The 20,732-nt window shown below is 42.2% G+C and overlaps 1 protein-coding gene across 4 annotated transcripts in view; it reads left to right on the forward strand.

Moving 5' to 3' along the window:
• Positions 1-2,891: 2,891 nt before the first annotated feature.
• Dgk (diacyl glycerol kinase 1) overlaps positions 2,892-20,732 on the forward strand; it is a 39,819-nt gene continuing 21,978 nt past the window's right edge. For 2 of the 4 annotated variants that reach the window (XM_070278355.1, XM_070278356.1), the window contains exons 1-4: positions 2,893-3,252; positions 6,515-6,633; positions 19,167-19,254; positions 20,644-20,726. In XM_070278355.1, coding sequence (XP_070134456.1) covers positions 19,176-19,254; positions 20,644-20,726 — 162 coding nt within the window. In that variant the 5' untranslated portion in view covers positions 2,893-3,252; positions 6,515-6,633; positions 19,167-19,175. Of the gene's footprint in view, positions 3,253-6,514; positions 6,634-19,166; positions 19,255-20,643; positions 20,727-20,732 lie in introns of all 4 variants that reach the window. The other 2 variants (XM_070278354.1, XM_017241972.3) reach the window with 2 other exon arrangements.

Raw genomic sequence — 20,732 nt, forward strand, 5'->3', positions numbered from 1 at the left:
CCGGAAGTCCGGCGAGTCCGTGAGTCCTTTGGCCAGCGCCGACGCAGGACATAGCACTCTCTTTGCTTCTCTTTAGGTTCGGACTCTCTGCGTGGAGCTTGTGACGTCACGGTTCTCTTGGCCAAAAAGACCCCTCCATTCCCCTTCGCTGGTATGTTTGGGCCAGCAGCTGTTGTTATGGCTATGGACGTGTCTTTAGTGGTTCATTTGCTTTGATTTGTGCCACTCGACGGTTAATGTTTAGACCCAATGGGCCCTTACCGGTTGCCAGGACACTAAAATAGGCGAGAGCTGGGTCACTAACCTCGGGCTCGCTTTTCGCTCTGATTGAAATATTAAATTACCCGCCGCCATGCTTTCCGATAACATTTTGCAGTAATTTGTTGGGAATGTGTTTGTATTTGATTTTGCCCAAAGGCTGCTGCCATATCTTTTTCGCCATATTCTTTCCACGAACACATGCACACACACCCATACACTCTCTATGATGTGAATGTAATGTAATGCAAACATTGTGCAAATTTTCTTTGTCAATACTCGTAGCCATTTGCCATTTCCATTTCCATTTGCCAACCCCCATCGGCCATTAGTGCAGAAGCAGCATAACGAAAGCCAAACAAACAAATTTCGAGTTAAACAAGCAACCTAACTCTCAAGGCCCGGCTGTCTTCCTGTCCTCCTGTCGTCCTGCTTCGAAATCCAGATACGATTGACATTGACGCAGAAGTAAAATAAATCAAAACACAAAGTATTCCTGTAAAGTGTCAGTCGAGTGGGGAAATGTTCCGCAGACCAGCATCGAAAAGTTGTTTTGCTTTTTGTGTTTTTTGGGGCGGTCCTGGTGGTTGGGGTATCCGGAAAAGTCAAAGAAGAACAGAAAGCCAGGACATAACCGAACGGAATCGTTGCCTGCATAACAAATTTATCGCCGGAAGTGATTTTCACTGAAATCCAATCAATAAAAAATTATGCTACTGCTAAAAATAAAGGAACTGGGGTAAGGAATGGGGTGGCGGAAGAGGAAGTCGCCCACCCAAACGCCCGCCCTCCCAGTTGAGTTCCAATTTCTGGCACAGCATGATGGCGGCGGCGGCTGCCTAAAAGTAGGCAACGCTTTTTGCATGCCTGTGTGTCTGCGTGAGTGCGATTGCGTTTGTGTGCGAAATGGGAGAATCTGGACTTCCTCTACAAAAAATATTTAAAAAAAAAGTAGAAAACAAAATGGTGGAAGGGTGGTGGAGTGCCCAGCCTGAAGTGGCAATCTGCTGTAAAGCGCAGAAAAATTGACGCAAATTTTTATGCGTAAAACCGGAAAACGCGGTAAGGGGATAGGGTAGGAAGTACTTTTTGTTGAACATAAGCAATTTTCAGCGCAGATTCCGGCTTAATCTACGTTTCATGTGCCTCATAGAAATGGTTATTACCGAGCTGAACAAATAACTGACTCTTATGGAAATTCAATTTGGTCTTAAAGTGTGAGCTGGTCTTTACTTTTGCAGTTATGCCCCATTAACTTTCTTTAAAATTAAATTTGGCAATAATTAAATCTAGACTAAAACTTTTCTAATTGAAAATATCAAAAACTTTCCCGTTTCTAGAAATTCTAGAAGCTCCTTATCAAGGGAAACAGAAAAGGTACATAAATATGTACAATATTCAAAGGAAAGTTTTCCTGTAAACATTTATTTATATTAAATTCCAGGAGATGGGTGGATGGCGGCTGCCGGATGGCTTTTGGACCAAAAGTAAGACTCTGCAGGAGTCTAAGTTATGCGCCGTTTGAGATAACATATTTTAAGATAAATCAACAGAGGGGCTGAATGCAAAGAAGGCGCCCAGAAAACAATAGAACAAAAACAATAACAAAGCCAAGCAGTCAGCAAGCTGAGTCGAAGAGCAAAAAGCATTCGCTGAGAGAAAAGTGTAAATAAACAACAAAGAGACCCGGACAAGACCAAGCCAAAATCAGGCGAAGCGCAAAAGGTTATTTGCTAATTTATGGCCACAAGTCTGAAAAACACACCAACACTCGCATTAGTCCTCACGCACACCAACGCACTCCCGCAACAATATATTTAACACGTGCAATTGGGCAATTGGGTCTCTGTGACGTCATAAGATGGCAGACCTGCTGATAAGAAAATGCAATCACTGCATACGCGAAGAGAGTGCGCATAAGAGAGGCGCTCAGCTGTTGAAGAGCTTTGGAAAGTTTTGAGAGAGAGTGCGCAAAAGAGAGACAGTAATGGCACTGATAACAGAGTGTGTGGGAGTGTATGAGATTGTTGGCCTTAAGAGCGAGCCAAAAGCCAAATAAATAGGCTAAAGTTAGAGGCTAAATTTCAAATTAAGGAAATGAAATATTATATTAACATTAATTATTACATTAAAATTTTATAATAATACCTATTACCTATTATTATTTACTATTGGTATCAGTTATAAATAATAGATTTATTACATTTAGTGAAATCTCTAGTAGGGGGTTAAAATAATTACATAATACAAACCAAATAAAAAAAAAGTTAATTAAATATTTTTAAATTAAAACATTTTGCAATTTTAAAGCACTTTCAAAACCTCTATTTATGTGAAATAATTAATTTTGTGGCTAGCAAGCCATTTTGGCAGCACTGATTGCCTCGCGAGAGTCCGCGGCTATAAAAGGCAGTGCTCTTCGGAAAAATGTTCACTTTCGTTAGTGGACGTGCCGGCGTTAGCATCGAGCTAAAAAGCTCCCAGAGGGCTCCTACCCAGCTGCCGCTACAACAAATCGTTCTAGGGCCAATTAAAATCCAAAAATTAAACACACATATATTTTTGTAGTAAAAATAAAAATATAAAAAAAATCACACGATTCGTTAAACACCCAAATATACACAAAAAAACCAAAAAACAGAAACCTAAAAAACACACCCACAAAATAATACCTATAAGAGTGCTCGGATGGTGCAAGAAAACGAATTACTTTAAAGGTACTTCCAAAATACAGAAAATTGTCTGAAAGTGATTGTAAACAGCAACTGTTAAGCATTTGCCATGTGCCATAAACAAGTGTGAATAAATTACAATTACACGCATCCAACTGCGCAACAAAATATGCTAGGAAAAAGTGCCACACCGCCAGGACAACAAGATGCTGCAGTGTTAATTTAAGCAGCAACTTTGGCAACATCACAGGAAACGGAAACCAGCCACGAGCAGGAACCAGGGAAGCCAATAGCAAACTGAAGCCGAAGCTGTGGCAAAAAGGTGAGTGTCAGGCATGTGTCCGAGGTGAATGGGGTTCCTTTAATTTAACCGAACCGAAGGAGTGCGAACAAGTTTCTGGCCCCGAAATATGTAAATTTTTTCTTTACCGAGACACCTTTGGGGCACAGAGCACGGGGCACGGGTCTCGTATCTGGCAAGACCATAGCCATGGAATGAATTTCATTCCATCAGTCTGGGAAGCTGTGAAAAGAGCATTAAGCAACGGCAACAATCAGCGGGGAAAAGTAAACACTTGCCCCGAAAACCAGGCGGCAGCCAGCTGAAAAAGGCCAATGGCAGCGGGAAAACCAGGCGAACGCGAATACACGACTACGAAATACGAATAATGACATAAAGAACCGGGAGCGGAAAGTGTAAATAAATAATGGCCGCCCAGGCCCATCCGCACTGGCCCCGCGGTCCGCGGCATGGCACAGTTAATATTTTTCAGTGCCAGTGCATCATGTTAAGCACTTCCCGAGGTGCAATTACCAAATGTGTGCTTCTGCCGTCACATCATCGTCTGCATATAGGGAGAGGTATATAGACCTGTTCGATTAAGATCCCGTTGACAGGCAAATGAGTGTTCCCAAAATATTTCCGCAAAAATGGAAAATCGGGGGAATCACTGCATACACGGAAAATAAATACACATCGCCCTAAAAGTTGTTCGATTTTTCTTTTGTAAAATGGAGGTCTATAAGAATGACAATACCAAATTCCAAGAAATACAAACAATCATTTTCAACAAAAATAAAAAAAAATCATATATAAATCAAATGTTTTTTGAATTTTTTTTTCTTATGCCTCTGAAAGGCCACGATTCGTGTGGCACGGAATATTCGATTCGATTTTTCTTTTCATTAGCTTCTAGCTGCTAAGAAACAAAACTGCTTTCCAATTAAACGTCTTTATTCGGCGCTTTCCGCAGTTTTTCGTGGAAAATTCGATTGCGTCTTTTCTGGTTTTGTCCAGAGCCCCCAGACCCATTCCGACTAAATAAACGATCGTTTATTTTATTCCTGGGTCATGTTTATGGGCCATGTTAGCAGGTTTCCATTCGTTTCAGTGGATTTATTTTTCTCCAAACTGATGATGAAGAGATTCCCATAGTTACCCATTAAAGTGCCAAATGGCTGGGAGTCCGCGCAACTTATGCTTCGCATTGACATCGTATTTCATAGCCATCAGAGCGTTAGTCAATTTCCATAATTAAAAGTGTCAAGCAATTTGCTGAACGTCCGGGAACCGACAGAACCAGACGGTAACATCGGTAACATCCGTAACATGGGTAACACGAGGCAGCCGACACTAGGCAGGAAGAAGGAAAGGCTGGAGAGGATGCGAGGCTGTGCTGGCTGGCAGAGGCAACATGTCCTGCAATTTGCGACTGATTCAATTATTTTTGCCCATCCATTTTTCGCCTTGGCTCCCCTTACCAATCTCACCTGGGCTGCACACGTTTATAATTTGATTTTCCTGCATAAAGTAAACAAATTGGAGGGAAAAAATGCAGCCAGCCACCTAGGCGTATGCTTGATAATTCTGTTTAAAGTTCACCATTTTGGGTGGCGACTGTCGTCACAGCTGCACTGGACCAAAATATTAATATTTAATACCTAATATCCATTTCTTCCTGTGCATCTTATAGAGCACACCCTCTGGCCGGTAAACTAGCGATCTGTGGACAGACAATTTGCCGCGTTTGCCACCGCTGATGGGTTTATCTGTAGCGTTGTCCGTTGTCGGTCTAATTTGCGATAAACTGACACAAGATTGCAGCTACTTTATTCAAATTATGTGATAAGCCGCAGCGTCGCGCAGCCAGCAAAACAAACAAAATGGCAAAAAAAAAGGCAGAAAAAAGTAGCCACGAAGCTCAAAACAAAAATGTGACACAGAACCCCAAAGTATCCCCCAAATAACCGCCGAACGTATTCCACGGGGTGTGCATGGGGTGTGTGTGTGTCTTTAGCACGCAAATCAGTGTAGCCAGCCACTGGAGCAAGCCCAGGGGCGTGGCACACGCATTTTTTGGCAGAGTCTGAGTTTTTTCTTCTTGCCAGCCCAGTTGTTTTTTCGTGGCCCGCGGCGAGATACATGATACGCAGGCCAACAAATAATGGCAGTAGCCTGAAAGCCATTTGGCCCCTCTCGCTCTTCCCTAGCTGGCTCGCTCCGTAAATTTCATTCATGTCAGTTTTTTTGTTTGCATTCGTGGAGCACTGATTAGAGGAAAACGCTGCCTGATGCCTGATGATAATTTCCCGCTCTCGCCAAACAGATACGGCAATACGACTACTAACGAGCATTTAATGGCAGCGACTTATCGGCCCCCACAAAGTTCGAGGGCTAATCGAAGTTTACCTCCCAGGGCCCACATCATCATCGCTCATACGCACAGTGTACCCGCAGCTAATGAACTTCCTTCAAAACTTGATTAAAATACCATTCGGTGTCAGGGGGGTCCAGCTCCCCGGGGATCGTAAGCCAGAATTATTTCAATTTCACACATTGAGTAACAAGGAAATTATTTCAGCAACAAACTTTGCTGTCAAAAGATTCGACTATTTGGGCCAAAAGGACATGGCCATCAAGAAGAGTAGTACCTCTGAAAGGAGGACCTTATCTACTTACCACAACTGTATTCCAGTGCTACCTTTGGCATTGTTTGTGGATGTGGCAAGCCAAAAAACGAGGCACGAGGAGGAAAAGTTTGGCATGCATTGTTGAGGCAACTCCATTAGAATGAAAAATGCGCTTAGACTCCCCCAGAAGTTGCACAACGCTCGGATATTAAGATAAATTTATTGCAGCCCGAAACTCCAGTGGCAACTTCAGAGTCACAATCACAACTTGGCTCAAATAGAAGGCAAGCTGCAAGCAAACAAACAAACTTCTAGCGCCACTATTTGTTAGCCTTAAGTGCACCGAGTTGGCAGCCGTGATTAAAAGTAAACTCAATTAATTGAATTATTTAACTGGTGTACGGGCCATCTCAATTAACACCACTCGACTTTAAGCCTCGTCCTAAGCGGTCTTAGTTTAATTTTAGACACAAAAGCGATTGAGTCCGTAAAACAATAATATTTACAAGGGTCTGGGGATAGGGATGGGGCTGGTGCTGGGGCTTCCGCCGTGCAAACAGGCGGAATATTTGGCCAAAAAGAGCTCGGCCTTATCTGATGTTTGCCGAGCAGTTCTCCCCTCCAACTTCCGTTGCCCTCCAGTGAGCTTAGTTTGTGTGCTAATTTCTTTGCAGCATGCACTAGCCGTCCGGAGCTGCCCCGTGACTTCCCGTCTCTTTCCGGCGCCCCTACTGCCGTCTCTCTCTTCCCCCGCGACTCTACTTGAAGCTCCAACCCGGCAGCAGCAGCAGCAGGTATGTAAACACGTATAAATAGTCAAATAATTCGTTGATGCTCATCAAAATGTAAACAGTCAGCCCCGACCTCCCCCTGGGGGAAGTACGACTATGTATCTTTGTATCTGCGTATCGGTCTGTGTGTGTACAGAGCAACTGTATCTGTCTCCGGTTGGGACATGGGCCTAACCTGGCTTTAACCCTTGTGCGGTGGCCCCAAAAGGTTACGCACTGAGTGGAGCGAGGCGGCGGCCCGAACATGAATTATTTGAGCGCGTGTTCAACAAAATGTTGAATAAATAAGAGTGTGGCATGTTTGCGCTGTCATAAAATGCAAAAGGCGCCCTCCAGAGCCCTGGGCCGTGGGTCGTGGGCCGTCTGCCGTGCGCCGTGTGTAAATAATTTAATTTCATTTTGTTGCCACTTCTATCAACTATCAGCATAATGATGAATGTCCTGAGGACTGTGCGGGGTCCTGCGCTACTTTTACGGCACATAAAACACTAATAGGAAAGCCATTACAAAAAAGGCGATAAAAGTTGCACAAATTATGGTCGTAAAACAATTTATCAAAATTTGTGACATTAACTACCACCCACAACATCAGCCCCTACATGTAGTATGGAATACATACATCACATGTCAATCATTCCATTGATGTGTTTTTGCTATTGGTGTTTGTGTGAAAGGACGAAGGACATGCTCATTAGGCGTGGCTGGCAAATAAGCGAAGCATACAATTTTTAGTGCAACAATTATCCTTCGGCGATGGCATATTGAAAAACGGAAATAGAAATGACACCAACAATGGACGGCAGTGATGACGGCACTGCGGCTATTGTTGGATCCTGAGAGCCCGGATGTTAATGAGATGCAAATAAGGCTCATGTGTAAAGGCGATTTGACCGACTTGGCATTTGCCATCTACAATTTGCCATTCGCTATCCGCCATCCGCCATTTGCCATTTGCATATGTCCCAGATGCGGATATGCGACTATGCGAACATGGACATGGAATCAAGCTCGGACTCGAACCGGGGAACCTTTGGCATACGACTATTTGCGCATTACGGCCACAAATACAACTACTACCGACAACGACAACGACAGCGGCGAACACAAAGTGACGGCAATATGTGATAATGGCGTCTGACAGCCCGACAACTGCGTGAGTCTGTGTATGTGTGTGTGTGTTTGGGTTCTGGAGAAAGGGGAAGGTCCTTTGTATACCAGAGAGGACCCTGTTAAAAGTGCCATTGAAGGCCCACACTAATCCAAAGTCCGCTTTTGGGATCTCCCATTCAGGGTTAACGTTCTGAAAAAGAAATCGTCCTGCCATCAGGATAATGTTTACAAAACAGGGAACAAATCGCATCTGCCAGCAACGGGTGGTCAAGTCTATAGATGGCTCTATATTCCTTTCAAATTACACATTCTTATTTAAATATTCAATCTAAATGCAAACTTAATATGCTAATGATGTTTAAAGTTTGTTATTTTTTAAATCTTAATTAAAACTTTTAGTTAAACACTAACTGAACGATTGGGTTTATGAATTTAACATATTGATTGCCGTTTAGAGCTTCTCCTATCCTTCAGATAAAACCCATTGACAGCCATTTAGTTGAGGTTAGATAGACCATGCTGCATGCACCATGCCAGCCTCTATGTCAAATGTGCCAGTCAAAGTTTTCCTCCAATTTTCGCTTTTTTTTTGTTCTTTGGTCCTTTGTATATGGCGACGCGTGGCACTCCAATTAAGCGACAAAATGCTTTCAATATTTTGTCAGGCCTTTGATTTATTCGAGTTTCGAGTGCTCCAAATTTGTTACATGTGTCAGTTAGGGTGGGGTGGCATTCCATCTCAATATTGGCAAACTGTCACCCGGGGCAACCGGTTCGCTTAACCTGAAAAATATTCCCCAGCATACATTTTGGCGTCCATCGTAGGGTACTGTTCGATGCTGGGGACGTTACAGACGATGCAGATAATGATGATGATGGCTGCATTGTGCAATCGCCGAGAAACTGAGCTTAATTGACACACATGAGTGACGAGTTGGCCGTGTTTTTTCAGTTTGCCAAAACGTTGAGGTGAAGCACAATCAATTTTTCATCTATCTCTGGCACTGACCAAAACAAATACACACAAACGCACACCAGGCGGGCTGCCTCCTTCCGCCATTGAATGTCAATAAACCGCAAACTCTCACAGACACACACTCGTGCGCATCTGTGTGTGTGTGTTAAACAATAACAAGGCAAGGCAATCGCAGAGACAAATCCGTTACTCGCAACGCCATCGACGTCAACATTTCAATGGCCATTTTCGCTGCGGTCGAAAGGGGCTCTGACGTCAGAGGCCGACCGGGTGGTGAGTGGTATATGCTGTATGCCACTCGGTTACGAGATACCACACAGATTTATAAGAGTTCGTGTGTGTGTGTTTCCCTGTAATTTGGGGCAGCCAAAAAGCGTTTTGCTATTTTAGTTTGTGTGTGTGTGTGTGTTTTTGTTGTAAGGGCCAGCCATAGCCGGTTGTGCTGCAGGCCAAAACGAATCCAAATCGATTTGGCCACTGGCCTAGTAGGAAGTGCTGCTATTTCTCAACTGTCATGCCGGCCAGCAAACCAGAGGGGCGTGGTCCAGCTTAAATATCTCTCGCACTCGCACTCGCCGGAAGTTTGTTCCACAGAATTAAAGGCAATTTCAGCCATAGGATTCTTTCACTTAGCCACTTGATCTTTTGCCTTTGGGCCATTGGTTCAGTCCAAATTTTCCACTTCATCTCATCAAATATTTAGCCACCGAGAGGCTAGCCGGCTCGCCGGAAAAGTGAAGCTTCCGTGTAAACATCCACGAGTTCGGGAAGTGGCTAAAACCGCAACCAAAACAAAGTCAAACAAAGCGAGCAAATCTGCGAATCTTTCTAATTGTGGCAATTCAATCAAATCCCTGCCCCCTTTCATTTTCCTTCCTTGATGGCCGCAGCAGTGCTGGAAGCTAATTTTTATTATCTTTACAATAGATTTTATGTATATAAACCGAAAAGTTGTGGTTTATAAACACGTATTTTATGATCTTGGTTTCAATAATCACAAAAGTAAACAAATTGCAAATGAAATCAATCAAAATATCAATAAGAAAAGAGAGGAATTATTTGAAAAACTAAAAAAATTGTTAAACTTCTTCTCTATTTCATAATAATTTCTTTTAATTTTAAATATAATTTGTTATTATTTTTGTCTTAACACTAATTAGCATCACTGGCTGCCTTCGGATTACACAGGTGCTGGCAATGTGTAAGGTCAGAAATAAGATCATTTTGTATTTTTATATGTGTCGATAGATGCTAGAGCGTCTCCCCCATTTCTGTCCGTCTGTCCGCGTGTCCGCTTGTCTGTCCGTCTGATTTGTTTGTTTGTCTGTCTATTTTTATAGATCGCCGGCATGCACGACCATTCTCCAGCACGCTTCTGTTTATCGAAGACAAAACAGTTTTTATTGTTCAAGAAATTATTTTCAGCACCACACGAACATGAACACACCTCCCAAGCTTCGAAGCTTACACCTTTCCGGGGGGGAGGGTTGCTAAAAGGGTGAGGTTGTGGGATGGGTAGGGTGCTATGTGGCGTCATCAATTTCCACCAAAGGCTGTCCGCCAGTCGATCAAAGTAAAAAGTCAGAAGGCGTGCTTGCAAAATGGAAATCTCTCCAGAAAACCAAACGGAAATGTATTTTAGCACTTTTATACACAGTACGAAAATGAAAATATATTTAAGAAAGATAAAAAAAACCTTTTGAACAGATAATCTAATTTAAACTTTTAGCAATTTCTTTTTTTCAATATTTGTTAAACTTTTCTATTTCTAAAGTCTTGAACTGAATAACCTTTTTTTTTACTCTGTGCCATAAAGTTTTGTTGGGGAATCAGGTATGACACTGGGGTCTTGAGTTCAGTAATGGGTTCTACATTTATGGTTATGGGCTGCCAGTGCAGCCATTTTTGCCAAAAGCTTCCTTGTCCTTCGCCCCGAGGAGGAGCAGACTATGTTGTCCTGAGTTATTTTCGGCATAAAACATTTTCGAGCATTAATTACGCATTCACGGCACGTACTTGGCGGTCTTTTGGCGTAAATAAAATTAAAAGTCCCCTCCCTGCCGGGACGGGCCGGGCTGGGCCTCCACTCTGGCCCCTGTCAGGCGGACAATAAAACAAAGTAACATCAACTGTTTAGCTGGCCAATTAACAGCAATTAAATCGCGCAGAAACACAAAGAACACGGAATGTCTGCATCAGTCGGAGTTCCTCGTTTTATTTGGACGTTTTCTGGGGCCAAGTTTAAAGTGAAACGATGAGGGAGCCGAAGGGAAGCCGGCTAGGAGCGGGAAACCATTTTTCATGATCATACCCAGGGAAAACTGAAAGCAAACAAAAGCAAATTGAGCGAGGAAATACACCCTATAGTGGGAGAGGTTGCCTGTAGAATCTCTTTATAGTTTAAAGATACTTTCAATTTAAGCTGGAAGACTTTATTTTTTTGACAAAGTACTCCCATCATGGAATAGAATAGAATCTCCATTCGATTATCAATTTATGGTCCTATTTGTGAGTCCTTCTCTGCCATCCATATTTCGATTCGAAATGTCTGCCGCTTAATGCCGCTTCCTCTGGGCCATTGACATTTTTTATCGGTCGAGTGTTGGCTCAATGCTTAGAGCAAAATCCACGCGCAAATCTCATTTATATTTAATTTTTTCATTTTGAACCGCTTCGCCGTCATACTTTGTGCACTTGATCCTCGTAAAAACAGGACGTGACATTACATGCCAAGCTGACAATGGGGCCGCGACGTTGAGTGGAAACTGAGGGAAACTGCATGGCATCGGATGCAGACAATAAATTTGATTCAATTGCTGTCACAAGGGCTGTGCTGAAAGCACACTGCCTGTAGCGCAGACCTCCAGAGGACCTGCCCTCCTCCTCCTCCTACTCCTCTATTATTTTTCATCCGCTTCGTTCCCGCTCCAGAAACAGTTGTCATCTTCCTTTGTTGGCAGCGTCTCCAGTCTCGCAGCTGATTGTGCATGACCAGCATTTGATAAAGGACCTATGCCAGAACTATAGAACTATAGAAATATGTAGAACTACCGCCGCCGCCGCCACAAATACAGCTGTGCTTGTCCATCGAACGAACTGAAGCGAAATAACAATGACATCGGGGTTTTCGCTTTCTTTACGGCTTTCTCCGCCGTTTTCTCCGCACTTTCCTTTGGCTTTGACAAGCGGAAGTGTGTCGCACAAAGCGGGAGTCCAAAATGGAGAATCGAGAATCGAACAGAGACGCCATGCTTAATAGCCATTTCCGGTGGTTATACAATACCATATTTTCTCTCTGAATTATCTGTTAAAATAGTTAAATAAAACAATAAACTTTAATTTTCAGAAGAAGATCTTACATGTTTGTTTCTTTAACGCTTTCTGTATAGTTCCCACTGACCCTGTCTATATCTCCATTTGTATCTGTGTCTTTTTTTTTACCATCTATATCTGTATCTGCTCTTGCCCCTGCAGATATCCCCGGCCAGTCCATCCTGTCAGTCAAACGGAAACACAATTGCATTTCATGCCACAGCCGCTCCCTCCGTTTATCCATACATTTAATTGCTGCAGGGTTTCCCTTCCGCAGTGCATTTTTTCCATTACTTTATTTAGTTGCACAGTATAGTTGTCCTGTGGCGCCACCACCATCGCCGCCCAAGTGCTATGAGGTTACACTTCGAGTTGTGTGACATTTGCCGCCGCCACGGCCATTCGTTATCGACCAGCTGCCATCGAAGTGGACGACTCGCTAAACTGACAGTTTATGGCGGAGTTTAAGCCGTTTAGCAGACGGACATACCGCACTTGCAAAGCCGGACTGTGTATTTGCCACATTCGGCATGCAACGTGGCCCAACTCCAGGCCAGTTCACACCATATCCCTAAAAAAAATATGCCAACAGCCTTGTTTAGTTCGCACTCCACAGCGTCAGGCAAGAGGATTACACTGCGATTTAACGCTTGGTAGGATTTTTTGCAAATTGGCAAATAATCAAATATTCTGAATATATTTTGGGGCTTTTTCAGAGATTCTTTTTTTAGAATTACATTTGGAATGTTAAATAATTCAATAACGAAATGCAATTTGGCTATTCAATAGCGGAAAAAGTAGTATTTTAATTAGAAAGTGTCTTTAACCTTTAATTATCAGCAAAGTTTTTCATTTTTTTAAATTATATTAGGTGTTTAGTTTTCACAGCTCTTTTTAAAGGCAAGCTGGGCAAGGGCTAACCTTTTCCACTCCAGAATGCAAATATGTGGCGATAAAAACGGGTTATAACCTCCGATATGAAAGGCAAATAGTTTTCTTTACCTTCCGCATGGCTGGCAGGGCATGCCAGGACCTGGCAGGACCTTTTTAACCCACTCTACCCTCCGGCAGGCGAGAATGTGCGGAATAAGTCCTTGATATACGAGAGTATTTTGCGCTGACAAAATCCAAATAGCCTCTGGTCGATGTGCAACCGACTGGGATAAAATGAAAATAAAATAGAATCGCAAGTGAATCCTGTGCACTTGTTGTTTGTTTTTTTTAGTCCTGCTCTGGCTCCTGCTCCTGCTCCTGCTCCTGTTCCTGGTTGTGATATTTGTTAACCAAAAACAATGCGATGCCAGGGCTCAGCCCACGAATCAGATAAACAATAATGTCAATTTCATAAAAGCAAACTCTCGTTTCGGATTCACGCTTTCGTCATTGGCATTCATAGTGATATTCATATTCATATTTCATGTTCATATTTATAGAAAGCGAAGACAAATATTTTCCCCACTCAGCCGAGATATGAATGCTGAAAGGGATGGACGGGCAATCGATTGAAAATATATGCGAATTTATGCATGGCTTGGTTGGAAGGGATTTCTTTTTGCTGATCAATGGATGCAATCACTGCAAGGACACCAGACAACAGACACAGACACGTTAATTAAAATACGATTCGTTTGGAGGTTTTTTTGGGACTTGGCATATGCCATTAAATATGTCCTGAAACAGTTTAAAGCAGTCTCTTTTCTGTCTGTGACATCAATTGATTCATAATTATTTATTTAATGACCACTTGTCCAAAACACCTCTCAATTGCTCTCGAACTTAATTGAGAAATGATTGAAATAATTGGCTGGATTTGTAGATTCATAGAACAGCATAGAACTCTGTAGTAGCCCACCCACAACTCAGGAGGGAGCCATTCAGTTTTCAATAAAAGATTAATGGAATTTATGTGCATTAAAATGTAAGCTTGTTGTTTGCATAATAAAAATGAAAAAATGTTTCCTGTATTGGTCGGCTCATAATATCATAAATCTTATTTAACTAATTACAACACGGTTCTGGCTTAAAAAAAGGAAATTAAATGGTTATTGATGTGCTGGAGAGACGCAAAAAAAAAGTGTGTTGGCCGCCATTAAACAGGGCCACAAAGCTAAAGGCCATAAAAAATCGCAATATGCTGTTGTTTTATTTGATTTACTTTTATTATTGCTGGGCTGCCATAGAAGTTGAGGGACAGACAGATAGGGGGATCCCCCATCTCCCACACTGTTGAAGTATAATCATTTGGCGAGCCAATTTTAAGCATAAAAAGAAAGGAAAATTGCTCTGTGTCGGACATTTATGTGCTAGATTTTATGGCAATACTGTTTCGGCTAAAACAATAAGACCGCCACATACATATATATCCTGTCCTGCTAAAGGACGAGCTGAATCGGAATCTGATGCTCATTGTATGCGAGTGAAATGGTCGCATAATCTAATAATATTTTATGTGGATAGCATAAAAAGCACAGCCACACAGTTACACAGCTCAGTGGCAGTTCTGGCCACTTGAGAGTCCGTTGAACCTGGGACTCGCTTTCCATGCTTTCTTTTTTTTGGTACTTACTCGGATGTCAAAGGGACTCGCATATCCCGCATCCATTGACCAACAAAGACAGAGAAATCCGAGCCAATTTATTGAAGTTTTTTTCGCCATTGGCCGAAAAAGCAAGAAACCAAGAAAGAAAGGGCCATTACAAACAGAAAAGGAACATCCCAGATCCAGAGCAATGAGAATTTTATTATGATGCCTTTAAACACACAAACAGGACCCGAGTACCCTCCGAAAACTCAAACCCAAAAACCGGCATTAACGGCGCAATTAACATTCAGATTGCGCATACGCCGTGTATGCTGCACTATTTATTTGTATTTTTATTTTCGTATTCATTTGCATTTTCATTAGTTTATTATCCGAAACATTGTGGAACTTTTAACGCGCTCCAGGCATAAACGCCAAATGAGCTGTGAATAATGACTGGGTTGGGTTGGATGCAGATCCAGAGTGTGGGAGGGAGGAGATCCACTGAATACCATATACGAGTAGTTCTATACAATCCCCACTCCCTATTTGAGTATCTATTAACGTTTTTACGACTGTGGAATTAAAGGGACAAATTACTCGACGCATTAAGCGGAAATCGTTTGCGAATAATATCACTTCCACTCTGAAATTTTCCATTTCCAAACTTACATGACAAATGCGATGTAGAGGGGAGTGTGCGGATAAAATGATAAGTTAGTCAATCAGTTGATTATAACAATCTAAATATAACTCTGGCAAGACAAAAGCTTTAGAGAAAGATTTGTGAAATGAATAAATAAAACGCTAAATGGCTCTGGCCAGAGAGTAAAAATAAACGCGTCGGGCAGCGTTGAGAACCCAGAAAAGCCAAGCCAACAAAAATATATATGGAATATATATCAAATACGATTTACCCCCCTTCGAGCCCCGCCCTCCATTCATCACATGTTTGTACATCAAATGTACATACATACATATGTACATATATAATCTATATAGGAATGTATACTATATGGTGGGTATATGCCTGGCTGACTGTCTGTCTGTTGCTGACACATACCTTGGCATGTAAGTGTGTGCGTGGGCGTTTTGATTGCCATGTGTTCCCGTGTGAGTGTGTGTGGTATCGTAGGTGTGTGTGTGTGATCCAAAATTCCATCAAATCGCGACATGCCCCAAAACTAGGTGCCAGCTGTGACGTCACAATTGTGACAGAACGGCAAGCCCGCAGGGAAATTATAGCCATTGATTAGCTGACTGCCTGGCTGGCTGGCGGCTGTTCAAGCCAACTAACAACCACTCGCCGCCAATGACGATGATAATCACGATGATGAGGATAATGATGACGGCAGTAATGACGTGTCAAGCACGTTGGCTGCCACACACCCCGATAGCCCCCCGCCAGAAAACTTAAATTGCCTAATGGGCCAATTTCGCGGGCATTTCATCTGCTAGTTTTCACAGTGGGAAACTCTCTGCTGATTATGGGGCACTGGCTGGGAAAATTATTAAAAAACTAATAAATGTTAAATTAAAGAATACCTAATAAACCTAATAGATAAACTAAAAAAGAATTTAAGATGAATATCGTGGGGTCTTTATGAATTATTAAGTCAATATTAGGCTTAATATGAGATGATTCTTTATTTGGTATACTGCTTGATGATAAAGTTATGATAAATTTTAATAGAATTGAAATTTTTTATATAGTACAGTGAACAGCAGTCCAAGTAAGGGAAGAACCTCATGTCTTAGTTACTTACTTACTTTTAAAATATATAATCAAATAAACTAAACAAACTATATGTACATTCAGAAATAAACTATCCTTCTGCAATACGTTTATAGAAAATTATTTTTTTATCTGGACTAAAGTTATTTTATCTTGAGAATCGGATAAGAATTGGGGAAGATATCGCCATGCCCGTGGACCCTATAGGGCAAAACCCCATTTTCAAGGGGTTCCATCAAGAAAAAGGACAAAAAATAGAAAAAATATTTTGTCTCAGGGTTTTGATGCAGAATGGTGGAGAATCGATCCAGAAATCATTTTAGGTACTCCGCTTGAGAATCGGATAAAAATTAGGGAAGATATCGCCAGGGCCGTGGACCCTATAGGGCAAAACCCCTTTTTAAAGGGGTTCCATAAAAAAAAAGGACAAAATATCGAAAAAATATTTTGTCTCAGGGGTTTGATGCAGAATGGTGGAGAATCGATCCAGAAATCGTTTAAGGTACTACGCTTGAGAATCGGATAAGAATTGGGGAAGATATCGCCATGCCCGTGGACCCTATAGGGCAAAACCCCTTTTTAAAGGGGTTCAATCAAGAAAAAGGACAAAAAATCGAAAAAATATTTTGTCTCAGGGTTTTGATGCAGAATGGTGGAGAATCGATCCAGAAATCGTTTAAGGTACTCCGCTTGAGAATCGGATAAAAATTGGGGAAGATATCGCCAGGGCCGTGGACCCTATAGGGCAAAACCCCTTTTTAAAGGGGTTCCATCAAGAAAAAGGACAAAAAATCGAAAAAATATTTTGTCTCAGAGTTTTGATGCAGAATGGTGGAGAATCGATCCAGAAATCGTTTAAGATACTCCGCTTGAGAATCGGATAAGAATTGGGGAAGATATCGCCATGCCCCTGGACCCTATAGGGCAAAACCCCATTTTCAAGGGGTTCCATCAAGAAAAAGACAAAAAATCGAAAAAATATTTTGTCTCAGGGGTTTGATGCAGAATGGTGGAGAATCTATCCAGAAATCGTTTAAGGTACTCCGCTTGAGAATCGGGTGAGAATTGGGGAAGATATAGCCATCACAGTGGACCCTATAGGGCAAAACCCCATTTTCAAGGGGTTCCATCAAGAAAAAAGGACAAAAAATCGAAAAAATATTTTGTCTCAGGGTTTTGATGCAGAATGGTGGAGAATCGATCCAGAAATCATTTAAAGTACTCCGCTTGAGAATCGGATAAGAATTGGGGAAGATATCGCCATGCCCGTGGACCCTATAGGGCAAAACCCCATTTTCAAGGGGTTCCATCAAAAAAAAAGGACAAAAAATCGAAAAAATATTTTGTCTCAGGGTTTTGATGCAGAATGGTGGAGAATCTATCCAGAAATCGTTAAAGGTACTCCGCTTGAGAATCGGATAAGAATTAGGGAAGATATCGCCATGCCCGTGGACCCTATAGTACAAAACCCCATTTTCAAGGGGTTCCATAAAAAAAAAAAGGACAAAAAATCGAAAAAATATTTTGTCTCAGGGTTTTGATGCAGAATGGTGGAGAATCTATCCAGAAATCGTTAAAGGTACTCCGCTTGAGAATCGGATAAGAATTAGGGAAGATATCGCCATGCCCCTGGACCCTATAGGGCAAAACCCCATTTTCAAGGGGTTCCATCAAGAAAAAGACAAAAAATCGAAAAAATATTTTGTCTCAGGGGTTTGATGCAGAATGGTGGAGAATCTATCCAGAAATCGTTTAAGGTACTCCGCTTGAGAATCGGATAAGAATTGGGGAAGATATCGCCATGCCCGTGGACCCTATAGGGCAAAACCCCATTTTCAAGGGGTTCCATCAAAAAAAAAGGACAAAAAATCGAAAAAATATTTTGTCTCAGGGTTTTGATGCAGAATGGTGGAGAATCTATCCAGAAATCGTTAAAGGTACTCCGCTTGAGAATCGGATAAGAATTAGGGAAGATATCGCCATGCCCGTGGACCCTATAGTACAAAACCCCATTTTCAAGGGGTTCCATCAAGAAAAAGGACAAAAAATCGAAAAAGAGAATCTGGACTATAAAGTTATAGTTATGTTCTGGAATTATTTGATGTACATTTTATACTGGTGTACTCTCAATTATATAATCAAATAAACTAAATAAATTCTTCAAAGATACTCTGTTAGAAAATATACAATCCTTCTAGTAAAATGGTTAAAATTTAACTATTAAGTCTTTAATCTAATCTAATCTAATAATAATCTTTATTTTGGCAAATAATCTGGTATAAATATTTAAAGTTTCTATTCCTCGTAAGCCCTTTGGCAAGTTAAAAATTTAAAGTCAAAAAGTAAAGGTTCATATTTTATTTGTCATGTTGTATATGCTTGTTTAAGGATTTGTTCAAGGATTTTAGGCTGTTTCAGACAGGATACAATGTCCACTTGAAGATGGCAAAAAATATGAGCTGTCATGGGGTCAGAAATAAAACAGATTTAGGGAGAGCCAGAGTAAGATAACAATTTTAAACAATTTTGTTTTCGACACTATCACACACTCGTGTAGCCACACCATGGATATGAATTGATTCCCATATCCCACAGGCACGTCCACAGCCAAAGCGACGTGCTAAGCAGGACAGGATGGGTTATCGATGGGCTAGGATGTGGGCAGGAGATGTGGTCCAATCGATGGGATTTGCACTTGCATACGATTGCGATTGCGAATTCGAATGCGATTGGCAAATGCAAATGAAAATGCCATATAGGAGCATAAAAATGCCAAAGCCCATAAATTATGCGTTCGAGTCGAGTTCTGCTCTGCCGTTGATTGCCGGCCATTATGATGGAAATTACAATTTGTCACAGTTTGTTATTTATTTTGTATTTTGCAGGCACCATGAATATTGGCATCGCAGCACAGAAATGGGATAAATTGTCGCCGCGAGAGTTTTTGCAGCTGCAGGAGTTGGCCTCATGTAAGTGAAAAATCCAGTAGTTTTATAATCAAAAAGCCAATTTTAGTTATGAATATCTGATACATTGTTTAGTGTACACCGATTTAATTGATTGACACAGCAAGTCGGTGAATAAATTGTTGAAATCACAAAGAATATTACATTCTATTCCTGGAACTGGGAGAGCAATCACAGCAGTTGCCAGTTAGATGTGAGCCACTTTTTTGCTTAGCTGGCACTAGAAGATACCCCATGGCAACGCATCTTAAAGATGGATTCAGTGGCAACCTGCTCTGTCGTACACATCTGGCCCAAATCCCTTGGCCCACACACCTCCACCTCCTCCAGAGTTATGTCTGATGCTGTTTGCCTTCTTTTGCTGCAACTGCAGAGCTGTTTGACATGGCAAAGTAGTTTACCTTTCGCTGAGCACTGCACTTCACTTCGCCGAGCATCCCCATCCTTGGGGGTCCTGGGAATTACTCGAAACGGCAAATGGGAATGTTGAGCTTATAGATTATGGGATCTTACAGCGAGCACACATAGCGCTTGCGAAATGAACTTGAACTACATACTTTTAAGGATGCCAGCAAGCAGATGGAGGTTGGTGGTCCATCAAGGACCTCGCATACTTCAAACTCAACAAAGGATTCTAAATCTTTGTTACAACACTGAACGCTCAAGCAGTCTTTATGACTATTTCTGGAGCTTAAAAGTATCCAGTGGTATCCCTATTAAAACAAAGCCCCTAATCAGAGGGCCCGTATTAGCGTGTCCAGTCCTTGCGGGCGTGTCAAGGATATGTGGGTGTGGTGGCAGGTGCTTATTAGAGTGCGGTTAAACTGTTATCCGTCTGCGGTGGTCCGGCTACAAACGAAGCCCATCAAAAGTGTCGGCGGCAGCTGAAGCACTAAAGAATGGAGCATTCAAGTGCAGACACTCTGCACAATTGCGGTTGTGCACACACCCACACTCATTAGGTTAATAAAGCCCCGGGTTGCAACATTTCGGGCCAGAATATACTATGTACGCGTGGACCCCGGGGGAGTTTGTTTCAGGCATTTGTTGCGGCATGTCAACCATCGCATCCGCACCCTTAGCCGGCAGCCGCTTACACAACCAGCTTGTTTTCCATTAGTTAATTATCCCCACTGCCGTTCAGTTGGCACGCGCTGCACTTTGTGCCTCTGACCCCGACCTGAGTCACCTGAGACTCGGTTGGATAGAGCCACCACCCACCTGTCCTGCCCAGCTGGCCCACTTAAGATGTCGATTCCCCTGGCGCCAGCGAAGCGATTGACGTGTGTCCTGCGTCGGATGTTCTGTATTCTGTGTCCCGTGTCCGGAACTAGCCGGAACTTTGCATAATCCTTGGCTTACACTACTCACCTCTGTTCTCTGTCTTTACAGATTCCACACGCAAGCTGCAGGATGTGCTGCAGGAGTTCTGCTCTCCGAGCGCCACAGCTCCGCCAAAGTGCATCCCGGATGGGGTAAGT

The sequence above is a fragment of the Drosophila bipectinata genome, chromosome 2R, assembly GCF_030179905.1.
Source record: "Drosophila bipectinata strain 14024-0381.07 chromosome 2R, DbipHiC1v2, whole genome shotgun sequence".
Lineage (NCBI taxonomy): Eukaryota > Metazoa > Arthropoda > Insecta > Diptera > Drosophilidae > Drosophila > Drosophila bipectinata.